The following is a 17404-nucleotide window of genomic DNA, read 5'->3' on the forward strand; positions in this document are numbered from 1 at the left end:
AGAAGTAAAGTTATAGTCGTGAACGTATGCATTAGAAAAGAAGTTTCAGTTAGTAATCTAAGCTTCTACCTTAAGAACCTACAAAAAAGAGAACAAAATAAACCCAAAGCAAGCAGGAGAAAGGAAATCAATGTACTTAGAAAGAAAAAAACTACACAAAAGTCAGTGAAACCAAAAACTGACTCTTTGAAAACATGAAGAAAATTGGAAAAAAAAAAATTGGTAAGACTGATAAAAGGGAGAGAAAATACAAGTTATTAGTATGAAGAATGAAACAGGTGACATAAAGTGCCATTTACAATGCCTAAAACTAATGAAATACTTTGATGTAAATTCAACAAAACATGCATGGGGCATGTACGCTGAAAACTACAGAATGCTGATGAAAGATATTTTTAAAAGATCTAAGTAAATGAAGAGACAAACCGTGTTTATGGGTTGGAAGACTCAACATCATAAAGATCTCCATTATCTTCAAATTGATACAAAGTTTTAAGATAATTCCTATCAAAAAGCTCAGCGTGTTTTTTTTTATAGATATAGACAATATTTTCCTGAAATTAATATAGGAGGACAAAGGAACTAGGAGAAGCAAAACTCCTTTTGATAAAGAAGAATAAAGTAGAAGGAGTCAATCTACCCTATCTCTAGATGCATATAGCCACGGTAACCAAGACTGCGGTGTCAGTAGAAGGACAGACCTACAGATCAATGGACAGACTAGAAATCCAGAAATGACTTACACAGATAACCACAGTTTGGTTTTTGTTTATTTGTTGGGGGAGGGGGATTTTTGTTGTTGCTGTTTTTACAAAGAGGTAAAAGCAATTTATTGGAGAAAAGGGAGCCTTTTCAACAAAGGGTGCTGGCACAATTGCACATTCCCAAGCAAGAAAACAAACCTCAGTGTAAGTCTCACACCTCATGCAAAAATTAACTCAAAATGTATCACAGAATTAATTGTGAAACATAAAGCCATAACACTTCTCGGAAAATACACACACACAAGGAGAAAAATCTTTGAGATTTGGGCTTGGCAAAATGTTCTTAGATTCTAAAAGTATGATCCATAAAAGAGAAAATGGTAACTTGGATTTCATCAAAATTAAAAACATTTGCTCTGTGAAAGCTCATTTGAAGAAGATGAGAAGACAAGTTACAAACTGGGAGAGAAAATACATTTGCAAGCCACATCTCTGACAAAAGTCTAATGTCTAGAATATGTAAAGAACTCTCAAAACTTCACAGTAAAAAAACCCAAATCATTCTATCGGAAAATGGGCAAAAGACATCAAGAGGCATCTCACTGAAAGGGATATACAGATGGAAATCGAGCACAGGAGATATTCAGCATCACTAACTACTAGGGAAATTCAAATTAAAACCACAGTGAAAGTACTACTACGCACATATCAGGATGGCTAAAATCTATACGTCTATATATCTATATGGACGACATCAAAAGCTGTCGAGGGTGAATCACACTCATCACTTGTGGGAGTTTAAAATAGTACAGCCACTCTGGGAAACAGTTTGGCAGCTTCCTGAAAAATTTAAATATGCAACTATCCTATGACCCAGAAATTCTACTTCTTGGCATTTTTTTTCTTCAAAGACGTGAAAACTTATATTTACACAAAAACTTGTATGCTGTTGTTCATAGCCACTGTTCATAAGAGCTAAGAACTGGAAACGACCCACATGTCCTTCAACAGGCGAATGGTTAAACACACGATGGTATGTCCATGCGATGGAATACTACTGTGCAAGGAAAAGGAGCTAAATGTTGATCCATCAGCCGTCTGGAGGCATATGGAAAGGGTGCTGAGTGGGGAGTGGGGGGGAGCCAATGCCCAAAGCTCACATACTACATGATTTTGTTGATGCTATATTCCTGAAATGACAGAAATCCTATCATGCTTTCTGAAGAATTCTATAATGTAAACGAACGGAGAGCATGGTGGTTTCTGGGCGTAAAGGAAAGGAGTCAGGCGGGAAGTAGGTGTGGTTTTAAAAGGGCAAACAAAGAATTTCTGCAGTGATGGAAATGCTCCGCATCTTGATTATCAATGTATATATCCCGGCTGTGATATTTCTTTTTTAGTTTTCCAAGATGTTTCCATTGGAGGAAAACTGGTCAAGAGGTACATGGGATTTCTCTATATCATATTATTTCTTACAACTGCATGCAAATTTACAATTATCTCAAAATTTTAAGAAAAATAGTATTTTTTAAAAGATTTCATTTATTCATGAGAGACACACACAGAGAGAGGCAGAGACACAGGCAGATGGAGAAGCAGGCTCCGTGCAGGGAGCCCGATGTGGGACTCGATCCTGGGACCCCGGGGTCATGCCCTGAGCTGAAGGCAGATGCTCCCCCACTGAGCTCCCCAGGTGTCGCCCTCCCCTTTAAAGAAAGGAAACTGAGGCCCAACTGGGTTCAGGGACTTGTCCAGTTACCCCACGAGGCCAGTGAGCTAACGTGCCTGGACAGGGGTTCTGACCTTCCTCTTTCTCATATGGTGGCGTGTCTCCCGTTTGCTCAGGGACATCTTCCCCTCGCCAAGGGGAAGGCTGCTCTGAGCAAGTCCTCTCTGCTCCATTACCCGCTCATCACTCACACTTGCAGGGTTTTTATTTTCCCTTTCAAATTATACTGCGCTTGTTTGTCCTGTTACTAGTCCTCTGTCTGACAGGGACGTAATAGGCCTCATCCCTCACGCTAGACTCCTAGCTCCTTCCAATTACCCACAGCCGCAGCTGCCACTTGTGGAGCGCCGTGCTGGGCGTTTGACACATTTCGTTCACTGTATTAGTCATCGACGGCTGCATAACAAATTATCCCCAAATCGAGCCGCTGAACACTAAAAGGTTTTACTGTGTCGGATAATCTTTGAAGGTTAGAGATTCAGGAGTGGTGGGGGGGGGGATGGGTAACTGGGGGACGGGCCCTGAGGAGGGCACTTGATGGGATACTCTATGTTGGCAAATCGAATTTAAATTTAAAAAATGTAAAAAGCAAATATTAAAAAAAAAAAAAGAAAGAAAGAAATTCAGGAGTGGCTTCAGCTGGGTGGGTCTGGCCACTGTGAGGCTGACTGGTCTGATTGGGGCTGGAGGCTCAGCTTCCACGCGGAGTCCTGTGCCGCCGGCAGGTCGGCTGGCTGTTGGCCGGGGGCTTCAGGTGCCTGCCCCACGCGACCCCCTCTAGTGCTGCTCACACCACGGCAGCTGGATTTCACCACAGCAAGTGGAAGAGAGGGAGGGAGACGGAGGCAAGTCTTTTCTAATCTAATCTGGGAAGTGATGTACCATCGGTGCCACCATATGCTATTGGTCACGCAGCCCCGCGCTGGTGCCGGGTGGGAGGAGACGGCACGGGGTGCGAACGCCAGGAGGCGGGGGCCCTTGGGGAGCATCTTCTATGCGGGATACGACTCTGTTTACTCCTTACGGTGATCACATGGAGACAGATGAGGCTGAGTCGTTGGCAAGGGGTGCGGCGGCGGCTGCTGAGAAGCGGAGTCTGGGTGCAGACCCCAAGTCAACACCCAGGGGCGCTGTCCTTCCCGCCGGGCGCCCAGAGGCCTCACTCAGAGAGCAGCGAGTGGCCTCTGGGTTGCAGACGCTGCGCTCGGCGTGCACAGCAGGGGGGACGAGGCCCCGGAAGGCCCCTGTACTACCGGCTCAGCGTTTGGGTGGGAGAGACAGAGGACACGCAGTGAAATGATGGACCTAATACGCAAGTCATCTGCTAGATCTAGGCTGCCCTCGCCCACCTGCAAGGACGCGGGGCGTCATGTCCACGCTGGGTGAAGGGACGAGCATGTGGGGTGATTGGCAACCCCGCTTCAGCTGCTCAGAACACCTCTCCCGTGGTCGCAGACCAAATACGAGTTTCATTCCAGCTCTGCCTGTCGTTGGCTGGGTTGTGTCAATCAAGGGCCTTCCCCTCCCTGAGCCTCAGTTTCCCACCTGTAAGTCATCCTCCAGTTTGTCTTTAGCCCTAAGGTGCTTCCATGTCCAGGTTAGTAAGTACGGTGGGCGGAGCCCCAAGCTGCGACCAGGGCCCCGCACCCTCTGCTCATGTGTCGGGGGGGTTGGGGTGATGGACATTCTTCTCCTCTCTGAGCCTCAACTTTAAAGTCAGGACGTTAGGTCAGCTCTGAATCCCTCTTGGCCCCGGTTCCCGAGCCAGGACCGACGGGGGAGTGGAGTGGGTTGCCCGGGTTGGGAGCTACGGAGCCAGAGGGCCTGGAGAGCCTCGTCTCCCGATCTATGAAATGGGACTTAAGGACACTGCCCCCTGAGCTGGTTCCAGTGGCTGCTGTACCAAACCACCGCAAACCGTGTGGCCTCAGATGCCGGGGCTGTACCCTCTCTCGGTTCCAGAGGGCGGAGGTCTGGTCACGGTGCTGTCAGGGGCCTGCTCCCCCGACACCCCCACCCCGGGGGCTCCCTGGCTTCCTTCCAACTCCCGGGGTTGTGGCCTTTGCTGACTTGGGGCCACGCCGCTGAGGTCTCCGCCTGCCCTCACATGGCCTTCTCTTCTGTGCCTCTAGGAGGACATTCACGGCCACGTTTACATCCACCTTGATAATCCACGTGGGCCGCTTAATGCAAGAATTTGTTTAATCCCGTCTGCGAAAGCTTTTACCGTAGCAGGTGACATTCCCAGGCTTCGGGGCTCAGGACAGAAACGTATCTTGGGGAGACACATCGTCAGCCTCCCACGCTGCCTCATAGGTCTGCCCTAAGGGCCAGCCGAGTGAAAACAGTTAAGTGTTTAGGTCTTGCCTGGATTACGGAACCTGCATTCATTCATTCATTCATTCATTCATTCATTCATAATTGTTTAAAATTGTTGTTGGAGTTCAATTTGCCAACATGTAGTCTAACACCCAGTGCTCATCCCGTCAAGTGCCCCCCTCAGTGCCCGTCACCCAGTCACCCCATCCCCCCGCCCGCCTCCCCTTCCACTACCCCTTGTGTGCTCCCCAGAGTCAGGAGTCTCTCATGGTTTGTCTCCCTCTCTGATTTTCCCCACCAGGTCCCCGCCTTTCCCTTATAACCCCTTTCTCTATTTCTTATATTCCCCGTATGAGTGACACCATAGGATGATTGTCCTTCTCAGAACCTACTTTTTTAAAGAACAAAAGTAGCAGAGAATCAGCAGGGGGTGGGAAGCGCTCTGAGTGACTCGGAGCTGGGGAGCTGGGATGTATCCTGTCACCTGGTGAGAAGGTCAGTCATTCCTCCCCGCACTCACCCCAGAGTCCCTGCGGACAGACACACCAGCCCGGAGGACCCGTAAGTGGCTCCCGAACGCCCCCAGGAGCAGGTGCCCCCCTGTCCGACCATGGGTACTCCCAGACAAGCAGGACCTTCCTCCGAGCTTGTATTAATATTTACAGCACTTCACTCACATGGAAAATTGATTTTTCTTTTTAAGCACAAAATGTGGCCGGTTTTATAACCTTTCTGCAGCTTGACAAAGGCCATTTATAACCTACTTTCTCCGTCACCCTCCCCGGCGCCAGTCTCAAATGTCTCGGAGGACTCTCGTGCATTTGTAATTATGGATTCTTCTTAGGCAAAATTTAATTTCCAGGAGGGTGACCTTTTGTTGTTGTTATTGTTGTTGTTGTTATTGTGGTCTTTGTAAATAATTGAGTTTTGCGTGCGTGTGTTATTGACGCCTCGCAGGATGGCGGCTTGGGGGAAGGGCCCGGGGAGCAGGGCGTGGGCGGGCGGGTGTACTGTGGGGGCACTTTAATCAGTGATGTCCAGTGATGGATGAGGAGGGCTGAGCTCTGGGTGTTCATCTCTGTGGACAGGAAATGCCAGCAGGGTGACTGAAATTAAAGCCTGGTACCTGGTTTTCAGTCCCAGATGCAGGAAACTTGGTACTGCTTCTCCGCCTGCCACACAGGACAGCTCGGCTCATCAAATGATGGAAAATAAATAGCCAGTTGTCCCTACGGCGTGGGATCTTCCATTGACGGGGCTCTTGGCAGATGCCAGGCACGGCGATAAGAGCATTTATTTGACTGCGGTCACTCTCCCTGGGAGTCATTGGGGGTTTTAGGGCCTGGAGGGCTGCTGGTTTGGTTACCTGGAGAGAGGTGGCCATGGCCGGCCGAGGATCTGAAGCACCGGCAGAGGACCTCACCTCTTAGCCTAAGGGAGATTCCAGGCGTGGTCCTTGTGGACAATGCATTTATTTATTTCACCTGGGAAGGGATGATTTAGAGGCACCCCTCTGTTGGCCGTTAGGAGGATGGTGTGGAGGAGACCAGACTGCAGTTTGTGGGCTCCAGCTGTGGGCATCCCAGAGGAGGCCCCATTCAGGACCCCGGAGACAGAGATGGAGACGAAGGGGCACATTCAAGACAGGAAGGGAGAGAACTCGTGGGACGGGTCCCACGTTGCCCAATTCTGAAGTTAGGTGCACGCTCCCACCATCCAGTCTAAGCTTCGGCCAAACCCGTAGGTGCAGGTGCCGCGCCCCAGGAATAGGTAAGGAGGCTGAGGCCCGGCGACGGTGAATCCCTGGCCCCGATGGCAGGGGGGGAAGAGGAAGAGCTGGGATGTAGATTCATATGGGCTGCATCTCTGTATCTGGCTGCCTGCCAGAGTGACGTATATATATTTTTGTATCCGCGGCAGACCCGACTGTGCTACAATAAGTAGGGGCCGATGGGAGCCCCGGCAATGCCCGTGGGATTGCCGCGTGCAGCCCGCACCCCCGTGCTTCGCTGCGGGGACCTCCTTTGGTTCCCACGAGGCTGCTGAGATGCTGATGACAAAAGCCCCGTCCCCCAGGCGGGCACCTGAGGGTCTGCGCAGCCACAGGACGTTTCGCCGGCCCCATGGAACGGTCTCCGTGGTCCCCCGACGCGTGGCCCGTCCCAGAGGGTGGGGGGAGACGGCGTGACGGGACGGTGCCCAGGCCCTGACCGCCCTGTTGCTCTCTCCCGAGCAGTGCCCCGAGGAGCTGAGGCCCATGAAGGACGGCTCGGGATGCTACGACCACTCCAAAGGGATCGACTGCTCCGACGGCTTCAACGGCGGCTGTGAGCAGCTGTGCCTGCAGCAGACGCTGCCTTTGCCCTACGACGCCACCTCCAGCACCATCTTCATGTTCTGCGGGTGAGTGTCGGCCGCCAAGGCCGCAGCGGGGGGACCTGGGGAAGGTTGGGAGCTGCAGTCGGGGCCCTGGAAGGGCCTCTCCCGCCCGGTCTTCCAGACAAGGCCACAGGACCGTCTTCTCTTGAGTAGAGGGACGAGGACAGGAAGAAGTAAAATAAGTCACTGGCGAAGACTCAGAATCAATGGGATCCGTGCCCAGGCTGAGTCCCAGGGCGGGGACCGTTTTGTGCCGGAGCCCCCTGCCCCTTCGGTGTCCCCTGGAGCCCCGGCCAAGAGCGGGCACCTGGAAGGGGCCACGGAGAAGCCAGCAGGTGCATGCTGAGGCCAGGCTTCCAGCCTCGTTCGTGCAGGACCTGGTTGGCGGTCAGGGACGGGCTGCCTGTGCCCTGGAGCCCTCGGTGAGAGGAGACCTGGTGGGCAGGGGGGGACAGGGCAGGAAGGAAGCCCCGCGCGGGCCATTGCTAGACCTCGGTGGGATGTAAAAATCCCTTGGAAACTGCAGGAAGGGCACATTGGGAGCAGCTTGCAGAGCACCCCGGGGCAAGCCACTTGTCCTCCCTGGGCCACTCTGACCCCCTGTAAAATGACGGCTTTGGACGGCGGCCCCACCATTTCGTCCCGTTTGCCTCGTTCCGAGTGCGGAGTTACCTCCATCACGAGTGGCACCCCGCACAGGACATTTTCTTCTCTCCGTCACTCTCCTTGTGGTGACATCTTCGTTTTTAAAACTCAGCTCATCCAAATAAAAAAACAATAATAATTTTTTAAAAAATCAGCTCATCCCTTGACCTTCAGTGACTCGCACAGATGATCCCGTGCTGCTCCTGCAGGAGCGTCGGTCCCCGAGATAGGCTCAGGGCTTTGCTCAGATGGAAAAACTGTGAGATTGAACGAGAACTTTTCCAGAACAAGAGGGTGGGGCCGCGTGTCGGAGTTTAATCCCAGTTTAACAGGAAATTAGTTTTACCCGCCTGGCTCTAGTCCTGGGCTCCCGAGTTTTCCTTCTGGGACGTGTTTCGGGGTCTCGCCCTCTTGCCTCGGTTACACTTGGGGCTGCAGGTGCCTCTGAGCAGCTGTCGGAGCAGCTTGCTGGAGGCCCGAGATATGTACCCGTAAAATAAATAAGAAATAAATTAGTGTATGCAGACCTGAATTTATAGCTGTCTCTCCTCCGCGTAAGTGACTGCAGGGCAGTGTTGAGTAAATTATGCATGGGCTTAGATCCGAGGCCTGAATACACAATCAGGGGTGTTCTTATCCTTATTTTTCTCCCTGTGCACTTGCGGTTGTGTGTGTGTGTGTGGGGGGGGGGGTCCTTCTGTGGGAAACAGGACCGGTGGCAGCAGGGTCGCAGGAATGGGCTGGGCCACCTCCCCTCCCCGCGGCCTGCAGGGGTCAGGCGGCGTCCGCAGACGTTGACCCTCCTTCGAGCTCCCCGGAGAACGCTCTTGGACGTTGGGCAGGCCTCCCAGGACACCCTGCTCTTCGGTTTCCTCATCTCTAGACTTTTTAGTAAAATTGACCTCAACGTAAAGATGGTCGTGAAGAATGCAAAGTGCTTACGGTTTATTAGTCCAATAAGGTTAAATCAGGTGCCCAAGGTCGCGGGGCTAGTACGGCTTGCTCACTGCCTCTCATGAAGTTTTGGAACACAGGTGAGGTTTGCTGGGGTGAGGTCCGGAGCCGACACCAGGAATGAATTCTTGAGGCATCTTGGGTGCAGAATGGTGGTTTTATTAAAGCCGGGGGCCAGGACCTGTGGGCAGGGAGAGCTGCTGCCCTGGGCCTGTGACGGGAGGCTGATTGCATGCCTGGGAGTCGGGAGGGGTTTGGGGATAGCTGCTCTCTAAGGGATTCTGGAAGCAAGGTTTCCAGAACTTTCCAGAAGGTTTCCCCCTTGTAGGGGGCTGGCTATTGTTGGGAAAAGGTCACTCCCTACCGTCTAATAAAGCCTGAGTCATGAGCCCCTCAGATGTGTATCCGTGGGCCACGTGCTTGGGGGGATGATCGCCCACACGTGTCTTGGGGGGTTAGAGATAAAGGAAATTTCTAAAGGAATTTTTTATATGTTAAAGTAGACTCACAGGATCCTGGGGGTCGGGCTGAGATTGCCTTTTGTCCTGAGCGAAGTATGAGCATCGAGGCAGCTGAGTCCATCCAGGAAGGTCCCTCTGCCTGTTTCAAGGGCTTGTGAACGTGCCGCCCTGGGCTCGGGCTTCGTCCTCAGCCAGCCCTGTGCTCCCCCATCACCTCCTGCCTGTGTGACCTGGAGCAAGTTCCTTGCCATCCCTGTGCCTCCCTCTCCTCACCTGTGAGACAGGGATGGTGACAGCATCTCTGCGTGGAGTTGTCATGAGGACTGAGATGCGTTACACCGCGGTGGGTGTGACTACCTGTACCTGTACCCCCCACCCCCGCCGAGCTCCCACACAGCACCTTTTGAAGTACAGTTGAGACACAATACATCCGTCTTAGATGCACAACCTAGTGATCCGACATTATTACGAGGTGCTCACCGCTGGGTGTAGTTACGACGTGTCAAAGCTATCACACCACTCTGGACTGCATTTGCCAAGTCATCCGTCCGCGCCCCCTCCAACCCTTTCCTTATTTATAACTGACCTTTGTTCCCGCATCCCCCCATCCCCCCTCCTGTTTCACCTGTCCCTCCGCCTCCCCTCCCTCCCCTCTGGCGACCACCAGTCTGCTCTTTGTATCCCTGTTTCTGTTTCATTTTGTGTGTTGTGATGTTTAGATCCCACGGAGGAGCCAAATCCTATGGTATTTTTCCTTCTCTGACCTCTCTCAAGAAGCATAACGCGCTCCGGGCCCATCGTGTCGTCACAAATGGCAGGATGGCATCCTGTTTGTAGGGCTGGTGAGATCCCACCGCATCTCTACCCCGCGTCTTCTCTATCCATCCATCCGCGGATGGACACGGGGGCTGCTTCTGCGTCTTGGCTCTTGTCAATGGTGCTGCGACAGACATCGGGGCGCGTGCATCCTTCCCAGTTAGTGTTTTCGTTTCCTTCAGGTAAATACCCAGAAGTAGAAGTGCTGGATCTCACCGTGGTTCTATTTTTTATTTTTTATTTTTTTTGAGGAACCTCCATACTGTTTTCCACAGTGGCTGCACCAATTTACGTTGCCACCAGCAGTGCACGGAGGCTCCCTTTCTCCCACATCCTCGCCAGCTCCTGCTATTTCCTGTCTTTTTGATACCAGCCTTTCTGACAGGTTTGAGGCGCTAGCTCATTGTGGTTTTGATTTGCATTTTTCTGATATTTAGTGATGTTGAACATCTTTTCACGTGTCTGGTGGCCACTGGAAGGTCTTGTCAGAGATCGTGGCTCTTCAGGTCCTCTGGCCATTTTCTAATGGGATTGTTTGTCGGTGTGTTGGGTGATGATGTACCCGGTACGGAGTCAGTATCCAAAGTATATGAAGAGCTCTGAAAATCTTAATTAAATAAGACTGAATGGGCACGGGGGTGTGCTGGGAGCTGTTGAAGCCCATCCAAATGCTGAGGAGCAGGACAGAAAAGACAGGAAAACCCCGGGTCTCCTAAAACCCACTGCAGTGTCAGGAGGACAGGACGTGTTTTGAAAATTGCCTTTTAGGGATGCAAATGAGAAGTTACCCACACTTGTTCGAAGCACTATAAACAAAACAATGAAAGCCATTAGCAGGTACTTGTGAGAAAGTTGGTGGAGAGAAGCCGCAGGCCTTTGCTTTAAGCAAGGAAAACAAACCTGTGCTCAAGGACACCTTCCAGACGTGCTCTGAGCTCTGTGACCTTTCTGAGTCGGTGCAGCTCTTAGGAGGTGTGTCCTACGTGCCCTGACCCTGCTAAGTGCTTTGATTACAATGTGATTCTCATAACAACTCTGTGAGGGAGGGTCTATTAGGATCCCCCGTTATCACCAAGAAAACCAGGCACAGAGTGGCTCTGTGACTTGCCCAAGGTCTCACAGCTGCTAAATGGAGGCATTAGGGTTTCAACCCAGGCTGTGTGGCTCTAGTTTGTGTCACTCCTGGCCTCTGGCCACTTCTAGCTATGGGGTCTTTTTTTTTTTTTTTTAAAGACTTTATTTATTTATTCATGAAGACACAGAGAGAGAGGCAGAGACACAGGCAGAGGGAGAAGCAGGCTCCCTGTGGGGATCCGGATGCCAGAGGGACTCCATCCCAGGACCCCGGGATCAGCCCCAGTCCAAGGCAGATGCTCATTCCCGGAGCGCACCCAGGGGCCCCAAAAGGGTTGTATCCTTGCCCTTATCAGGTTAAGGTTGCTTTTCCTTCTAGGAAGGCATTAACATTAACATCCTTGGGAGCTTCCTGGAGGAATATTCATCAGTGGCTGCAAGTTGTAAGGACATTTAACCTTCTGGAATCGAGGTTATTGATAAAAATGCTTTGTTCTGGAAAATTACTAAGACATTTGTGAACTGAGGGTGACTCACGTCTTGCAGGATTGTGATGTCTGTAGGTGAACTGTTTGTGTTTCCCCTCCTAGCCTTCGGGCAACCAGGAGCGCCTCCCACGGGGGAGGACGTGGGCGTCCACTTCTGCTTTGTCCCCAGCTTGCCTTCCTCGGAATTCCAGTTTATCCCAGAGGCATCTGGGCAACCTTGCCGACTGGACCTCTTGCCAGCTGCCCTGATCGTCCGCTCCTAGTCAGGCCAAGGTCCGCACGACTGCATAAAGTATCTTGCCCTGGGGTCACCCCCTGCTCCTGCCCCCCCAGCCCGAGCTTCTCTCTGTGGTCGCCCCGTGGCTCTTTGGCCCTACCTGCCTTCCCCTGTGGTCCTCATCACACTGCGGACGTCTCATGGCCGGCGACGAGGCCTCAGTCACCTGTGGACATCCTTTGTCACTCCGCTTTGGTTGTGATACGGGAGGGCTTGGTTCTTGTCTCACGGAGTCAAAGAATGAATCTCACAGACACAGGAGTGAGCAAAGGGATAGAAGTTTATTAAGATACAGAGAGAGCTCCCGGGAGTGAGAGGGGGGCCACCGAGGGCTTGAGGGTTGGTCTTTTATTGAGAGCCTCAGCAGGAGACCTAAATCCTTTTAACATTATCTACTGGCATCACCACTGAGTAAGGACTGGTGGTAACATCTTTAATGGCTTGCTTCTTCTTTGGGGTCTGGTTATTGTCCGTTGGTCACAGATGAGTGTCATGACAAGACGCGCTCCCCCCACACCCAGGGCAGGGTGCTCTGGCTTCTTCCTTTATCTCTGGTTTCCTTACACCTCTGTATTTTGGGGATTTTCGTGGGTCTGCTTCTGTGGCCCCCGACCTAGCCCGTTTGTCTTTCACTCAGTTGTCCCCAGAACTGCTTCAAAACTGCAATTGTCGAATTAAAGAATTCATCTCCCTAGGATTTGTTTTGCTTACTCTGTGCCTGGTCCTTTGTGGGGACTTGAGTACAAGTCCTTGCCCACCAGGGACAGAGGGGACACTGAGGACAGGCGGCTGAGCCTCACCTGGCCCGATTGATGTTGATGGAGCACCGGTGGCCGCGTGGTAGAGAGAAGCAGGTGAATTTGAGAGAAGTGGAGAAGGTCATTGGAAACTGAGCAGAAGCATCCAGAATGAATCTTACAGGTGAGGGAGCAGCGTCCCCCCCCACCTCTGTAGGTTACCTAGCAACCAAGTTTGTATCATTTGTAGAGTGTGTGTGTAATGGATTCCGTGCATTCTTTGGTGAGAACTTAGTATTATCCACATAAACCCAATGTATCACACACACACACACACACACACACACACATACACACACACAATATAAAGACAGGACCAACCAGAGCCATTTGTAAGGAGAGAAGCAGAAAGGGAGGAAGGGTTTCAGGAGCCTGACATGGGGGCGTCACTCAATGTGAGATAAATTCAGCTCTGGGCTTCTTGGCAACAGGGGAAGGAAAAACAACAACAACAACAACAACAACAACAAAAACCCCAAACCCATAGTGGATTATACAGTTGTCTTGACTTGACAAAAGGAAGGCTGAGGTTTCTTTTGCTTTAGGAGGTAAACTACCTTTCCCTGACATAATTTGCTGGGAGACACGTTCCCTGTATGTTTTTAAAATAAATCGTGGTCAAGTCCATTAATATGTTTGAAGTTTCGAGTGTTTCTCGGATCTTTCTGAGGAGGGAACTGAGGCCCAGCAGGGTCTCAGAGCCACTTAGGAGGTGACACTGGGACAAGAGGCTCCCAAGCTTCTCTCTCCAAGTGGGGATGTGTTTAATGTATTTGCATGTAATTTAATTTAAAATGTAATGAAAATGTATTGAAAACCAGGGGCTCACAGAGCATGTCCAGCCTCACATAGTCCTTACCAGCATATGCATATCGTTTTTTTTTTTTTTTTTATGATAGTCACACACAGGAGAGAGAGGCAGAGACACAGGCAGAGGGAGAAGCAGGCTCCATGCACCAGGAGCCTGACATGGGATTCGATCCCGGGTCTCCAGGATCGCACCCTGGGCCAAAGGCAGGCGCCAAACCACTGGGCCACCCAGGGATCCCCTGCATATCGTTTTAATGTCAATTTTTATGTGATTTTAGGAGGGAGAGGAGGTCAACACATGTGTTTGATATCCATCGTGAACTGGAGGCCGCTCACTCTCACCGTCAAAGCTTACACGCTCTCTAGCAGAGGGAAACGCCGGCCTCTGGGAGGGAGACACTGATCTGAGCTCTAACCACCAGTAACTAGTTGCAGAGGTGTGGGAGGCATTCATTTGGACGCTTGTTTTGTTGTGGTTTCTGACTTTTAGGCTACATCCCCCTTCCCCCCACTTCTGATGGCAGGAAGAGGAGTTTACTTCCCAGGGTTCACACAGAACATCCACGTTCTTTTTTTTTTTTTTTTTTTTTTAACATCCACGTTCTTGTCAAACATTACAACCTTATGCCTCCAGCCGCTTGAAACATTTTGCACAAAAGCTCAGGTGTAAGACGTCTTCATGGACAGCTGATGGAAGCGCACACAAGTTCGTCTACTCGTTCAGAGAGGGTGTTTCCACGATGGGCTCCGTGAAGCCTTAGTCCCGTATGCAGCTGAAAGCCAAAAGGGGCAGCTCAGGGGTCAAGACCCACATGGGAAAGTCTGTAGTCTAGACCTGCCTTTAAGGTTCGCTGTGCACCTGGGGATAGTAAAGGCCCTGACAAGTCCTGCAGTGGTGAAACATATATCACTGGTTGTAAAGTGACCACATTTTCCATTTTCACATCTCCAAAATTAGGATGCATTTTACATTCCATACTTTGACAGTTTAAAAAAAAAGTTTTTCTTAGTGTTAGGTGAAATGCTAGTGTTAAGGGTCTTATGGTAGATACATTGTTATATAATTTAATCAGACTTGCCCGTGGAATTCTGTTTCCCTTCCCTTCTTCTTTTTTTTTTTTAATTTTTATTTATTTATTTATGATAGTCACAGAGAGAGAGAGGCAGAGACACAGGCAGAGGGAGAAGCAGGCTCCATGCACCAGGAGCCCGACGTGGGATTCGATCCTGGGTCTCCAGGATGGCGCCCTGGGCCAAAGGCTGGCACCAAACCGCTGAGCCACCCAGGGATCCCTTCTTTCTTCTTTTCTAAAGAATACCTTTAGATACCTTACATTCAAAATAGATTTTCTACAAACTAAAGTTTTCCCTCATGTGAAACCTTCAGGTGGAGACCACTCTGAGGACAGTCTTACTAATCTTTATTTTGGTTAATGTTGGGACAAGCCTGAGGGCCTTCATGAGAAAGACCCCCATGACGTTGGTTGGAAGGATTTGTGTGGCTGAGGACCTTACCTTCTAGGCCACAGAGAGCCCTGGTCCTGACAGCCCCAGGCTGGCATTCATCACAAGTGTCAGATTCGGCAAAGCTGGAAGAGCACCTGTTGCCCTCTTGTCTTGGTGGTGGGATGCTCCAATTCATCCCCGACACTGCTCCAAGCCTATGAGGTGTGCAGTTTTTTGAGCTCTTCTTACCTGACCTTTTCTCTGTTTTTAGTTTTTTTCCCTAGGATTTGATTCTCTCCCCTATTTAAAAAAAAAAAAAAAAGTTTCTAGTCTATGCATTTCAATATATAACTTTTGGTTCTGTGAACCACTGAGGGATGAATGAACACCTGAGCACGTAACTACACGAATAAATAAATAAATACTCTGCTACTCTGAGGATCTGTGTAAATGCCCTATCTCTATAAGGTCCTGATTTCATCTTTGGAAAGACAAGCAGATTGGAAGTAGTCATTTGTGCTGAAGTAGAAGGAGCACTAGATTCGGAGTAAAACGATCCAGGTCAAGGTACTGGTTGTTCAAAGTGCTCCTGTGATCTTGGTCGTGGAATTTTAAAGGGCCAAGCCTTGGGGTCCTTGGTGGCGGTATTGAAATGAAACTCCCCATCTCATGATACTGCTCTAAGGATTAAATAAAATATGCTGTTGGCTAAACACGCATAGGTTTTATGGTGCAATCTCTAAGGACCCATCTAGTTCTAGTGTTCTCTATAATGTGATAGGTGTGTTAAGGGTAACACATTCATTGCCTTCAGCTAAAATGCCCAGTTTGTATCTTTGTACTTATTTTATGTTTTTCATTTTGGCATATGTATAAATATAGTTTCATGCAGATCTTGGCTGGTTTCCTGTGAGCCTACACGCTTTAGAATTTCTGTAAGAAAATCTCCCAGACGACAGAATGTTCTAAAGAAACTGTATAATTATGTAGCATGGAAAAAAAAAAAAAAGAACAGAAACCAACAACTAAACAGACCTTTGCATAAATCATCCATCTTTGCCCTGAGGTAGCTTGGGGGAGAGAGTTCCTCATGTTTCAAAACTCAGAGGATCATTTACCTCTGAGTCCCTGTGTTTTTAGGAGTCCCTGGTTTTTCCACCTCCCTGAATCTCTTCAGTGTCTTACTAAGTATAGTAAGGGGCCTTTTATCTCCCCTCACTCCTCTTCTGCTGAGCCACACACAATCCTTTCCTACCTCCAGACAAAAAACAAAACAAAATCACCATGAACTTACAATTGTAATATGCCTAAAATCACACACACACACACACACACACACACACGCACACTCACTCACTTGCTTTGAAATATGAACCCCCAGGTCTATGTCCTGCCACCGCTGTCAACAAGTGTCAACACCGCTTCATGAGCAAGTCACTTAACCACTCTAAACGAGTTTTCCCATCTGAAAATAGGAGCCGTACCTCCCTGTTAGGATCTTGCATCGGTTTCCTAATCAATCACCACAGACTTAGTGGCTTACAACGTCACAGATTTATTATTTACAGCTGTGGAGGTCAGAATTCCCAAAATACAGGCATCAGTAAGACTTGAAGGCCGGAGGAACAGCCTGTTTCTGTCTCTGTCCTTTCTCTGTTTCCACACTGTATCTCCTTCTCAGGCACATATGTCTACTTCTCGTGCTCTTAGAAGGACCCTTACGATTACACTGGGCCGACCCATATAACGCAGAACAGTCTTCCCATCTCAAAAGTCTTAATCACACGTGCAAAGTTCCTTTTGCCATGTGTGGTAACATATTTGTGGGCTCTGCAAATTATGACACAGACATTTGGGGGGCACCATTATTCTACCTATTACAGGTTGTGATAGGGAGCTAGTCAGTTCATCCATAGAAAAAAGATTCCAGTAGACTGTGCAGTCTGGGCTGTAGGGCTGAGCTGTGCATATGTGCACGTGTGTACGCGTGTTTGTGTATACATATGTCATACGGATGCATGTGTACGTATGTAATGTACATATTTAAATGTAATAATTGCATATGCTAGTGTTCATATATTTAAAATATGTAAATAGTAAATGTATTTCCGATGGATGGCACATCAAAGTTCCCAATTATGTAGCTTGAATAATAATAATAATAATAATAAAGAGTCAAAGAAAGGCCACTCTGTTGGCTTTAAGAAATCTGGATCTAGAGAGAACTCTACACGTAGAATTTGAGAAGCACTGGAAATGATTTTACACTCTCTGGTAAATGTAAATGGGCTAACATGAAATAATTGGAGCGAGCAATATATGACCATAATAGTACTAATAACTAGCAGCAGCAGCGTTACAATGCCACCATGTGTGACAGGAGTCTGCGGCATGATAGATACAATGTTGTCCTTTATGTAGGTTATCTCTGTTCTCACATTGACCCTGTGATCAGGATAACTATTATCCCCACTCAATAGATTGTGACACTGAGGCCTAGAAAAG

At 49.4% G+C, this 17404-nt stretch overlaps 1 protein-coding gene across 1 annotated transcript in view; it reads left to right on the top strand.

The window, feature by feature from the left end:
• The window catches only part of ASTN2 (astrotactin 2), an 861071-nt gene that overhangs the window by 525145 nt on the left and 318522 nt on the right, over window positions 1-17404 (top strand). The window contains exon 12 of the mRNA XM_041762437.1: window positions 6989-7155. Coding sequence (XP_041618371.1) covers window positions 6989-7155 — 167 coding nt within the window. The remainder of the gene's footprint in view (window positions 1-6988; window positions 7156-17404) is intronic.

The sequence above is a fragment of the Vulpes lagopus genome, chromosome 7, assembly GCF_018345385.1.
Source record: "Vulpes lagopus strain Blue_001 chromosome 7, ASM1834538v1, whole genome shotgun sequence".
Taxonomy (NCBI): Eukaryota; Metazoa; Chordata; class Mammalia; order Carnivora; family Canidae; genus Vulpes; species Vulpes lagopus.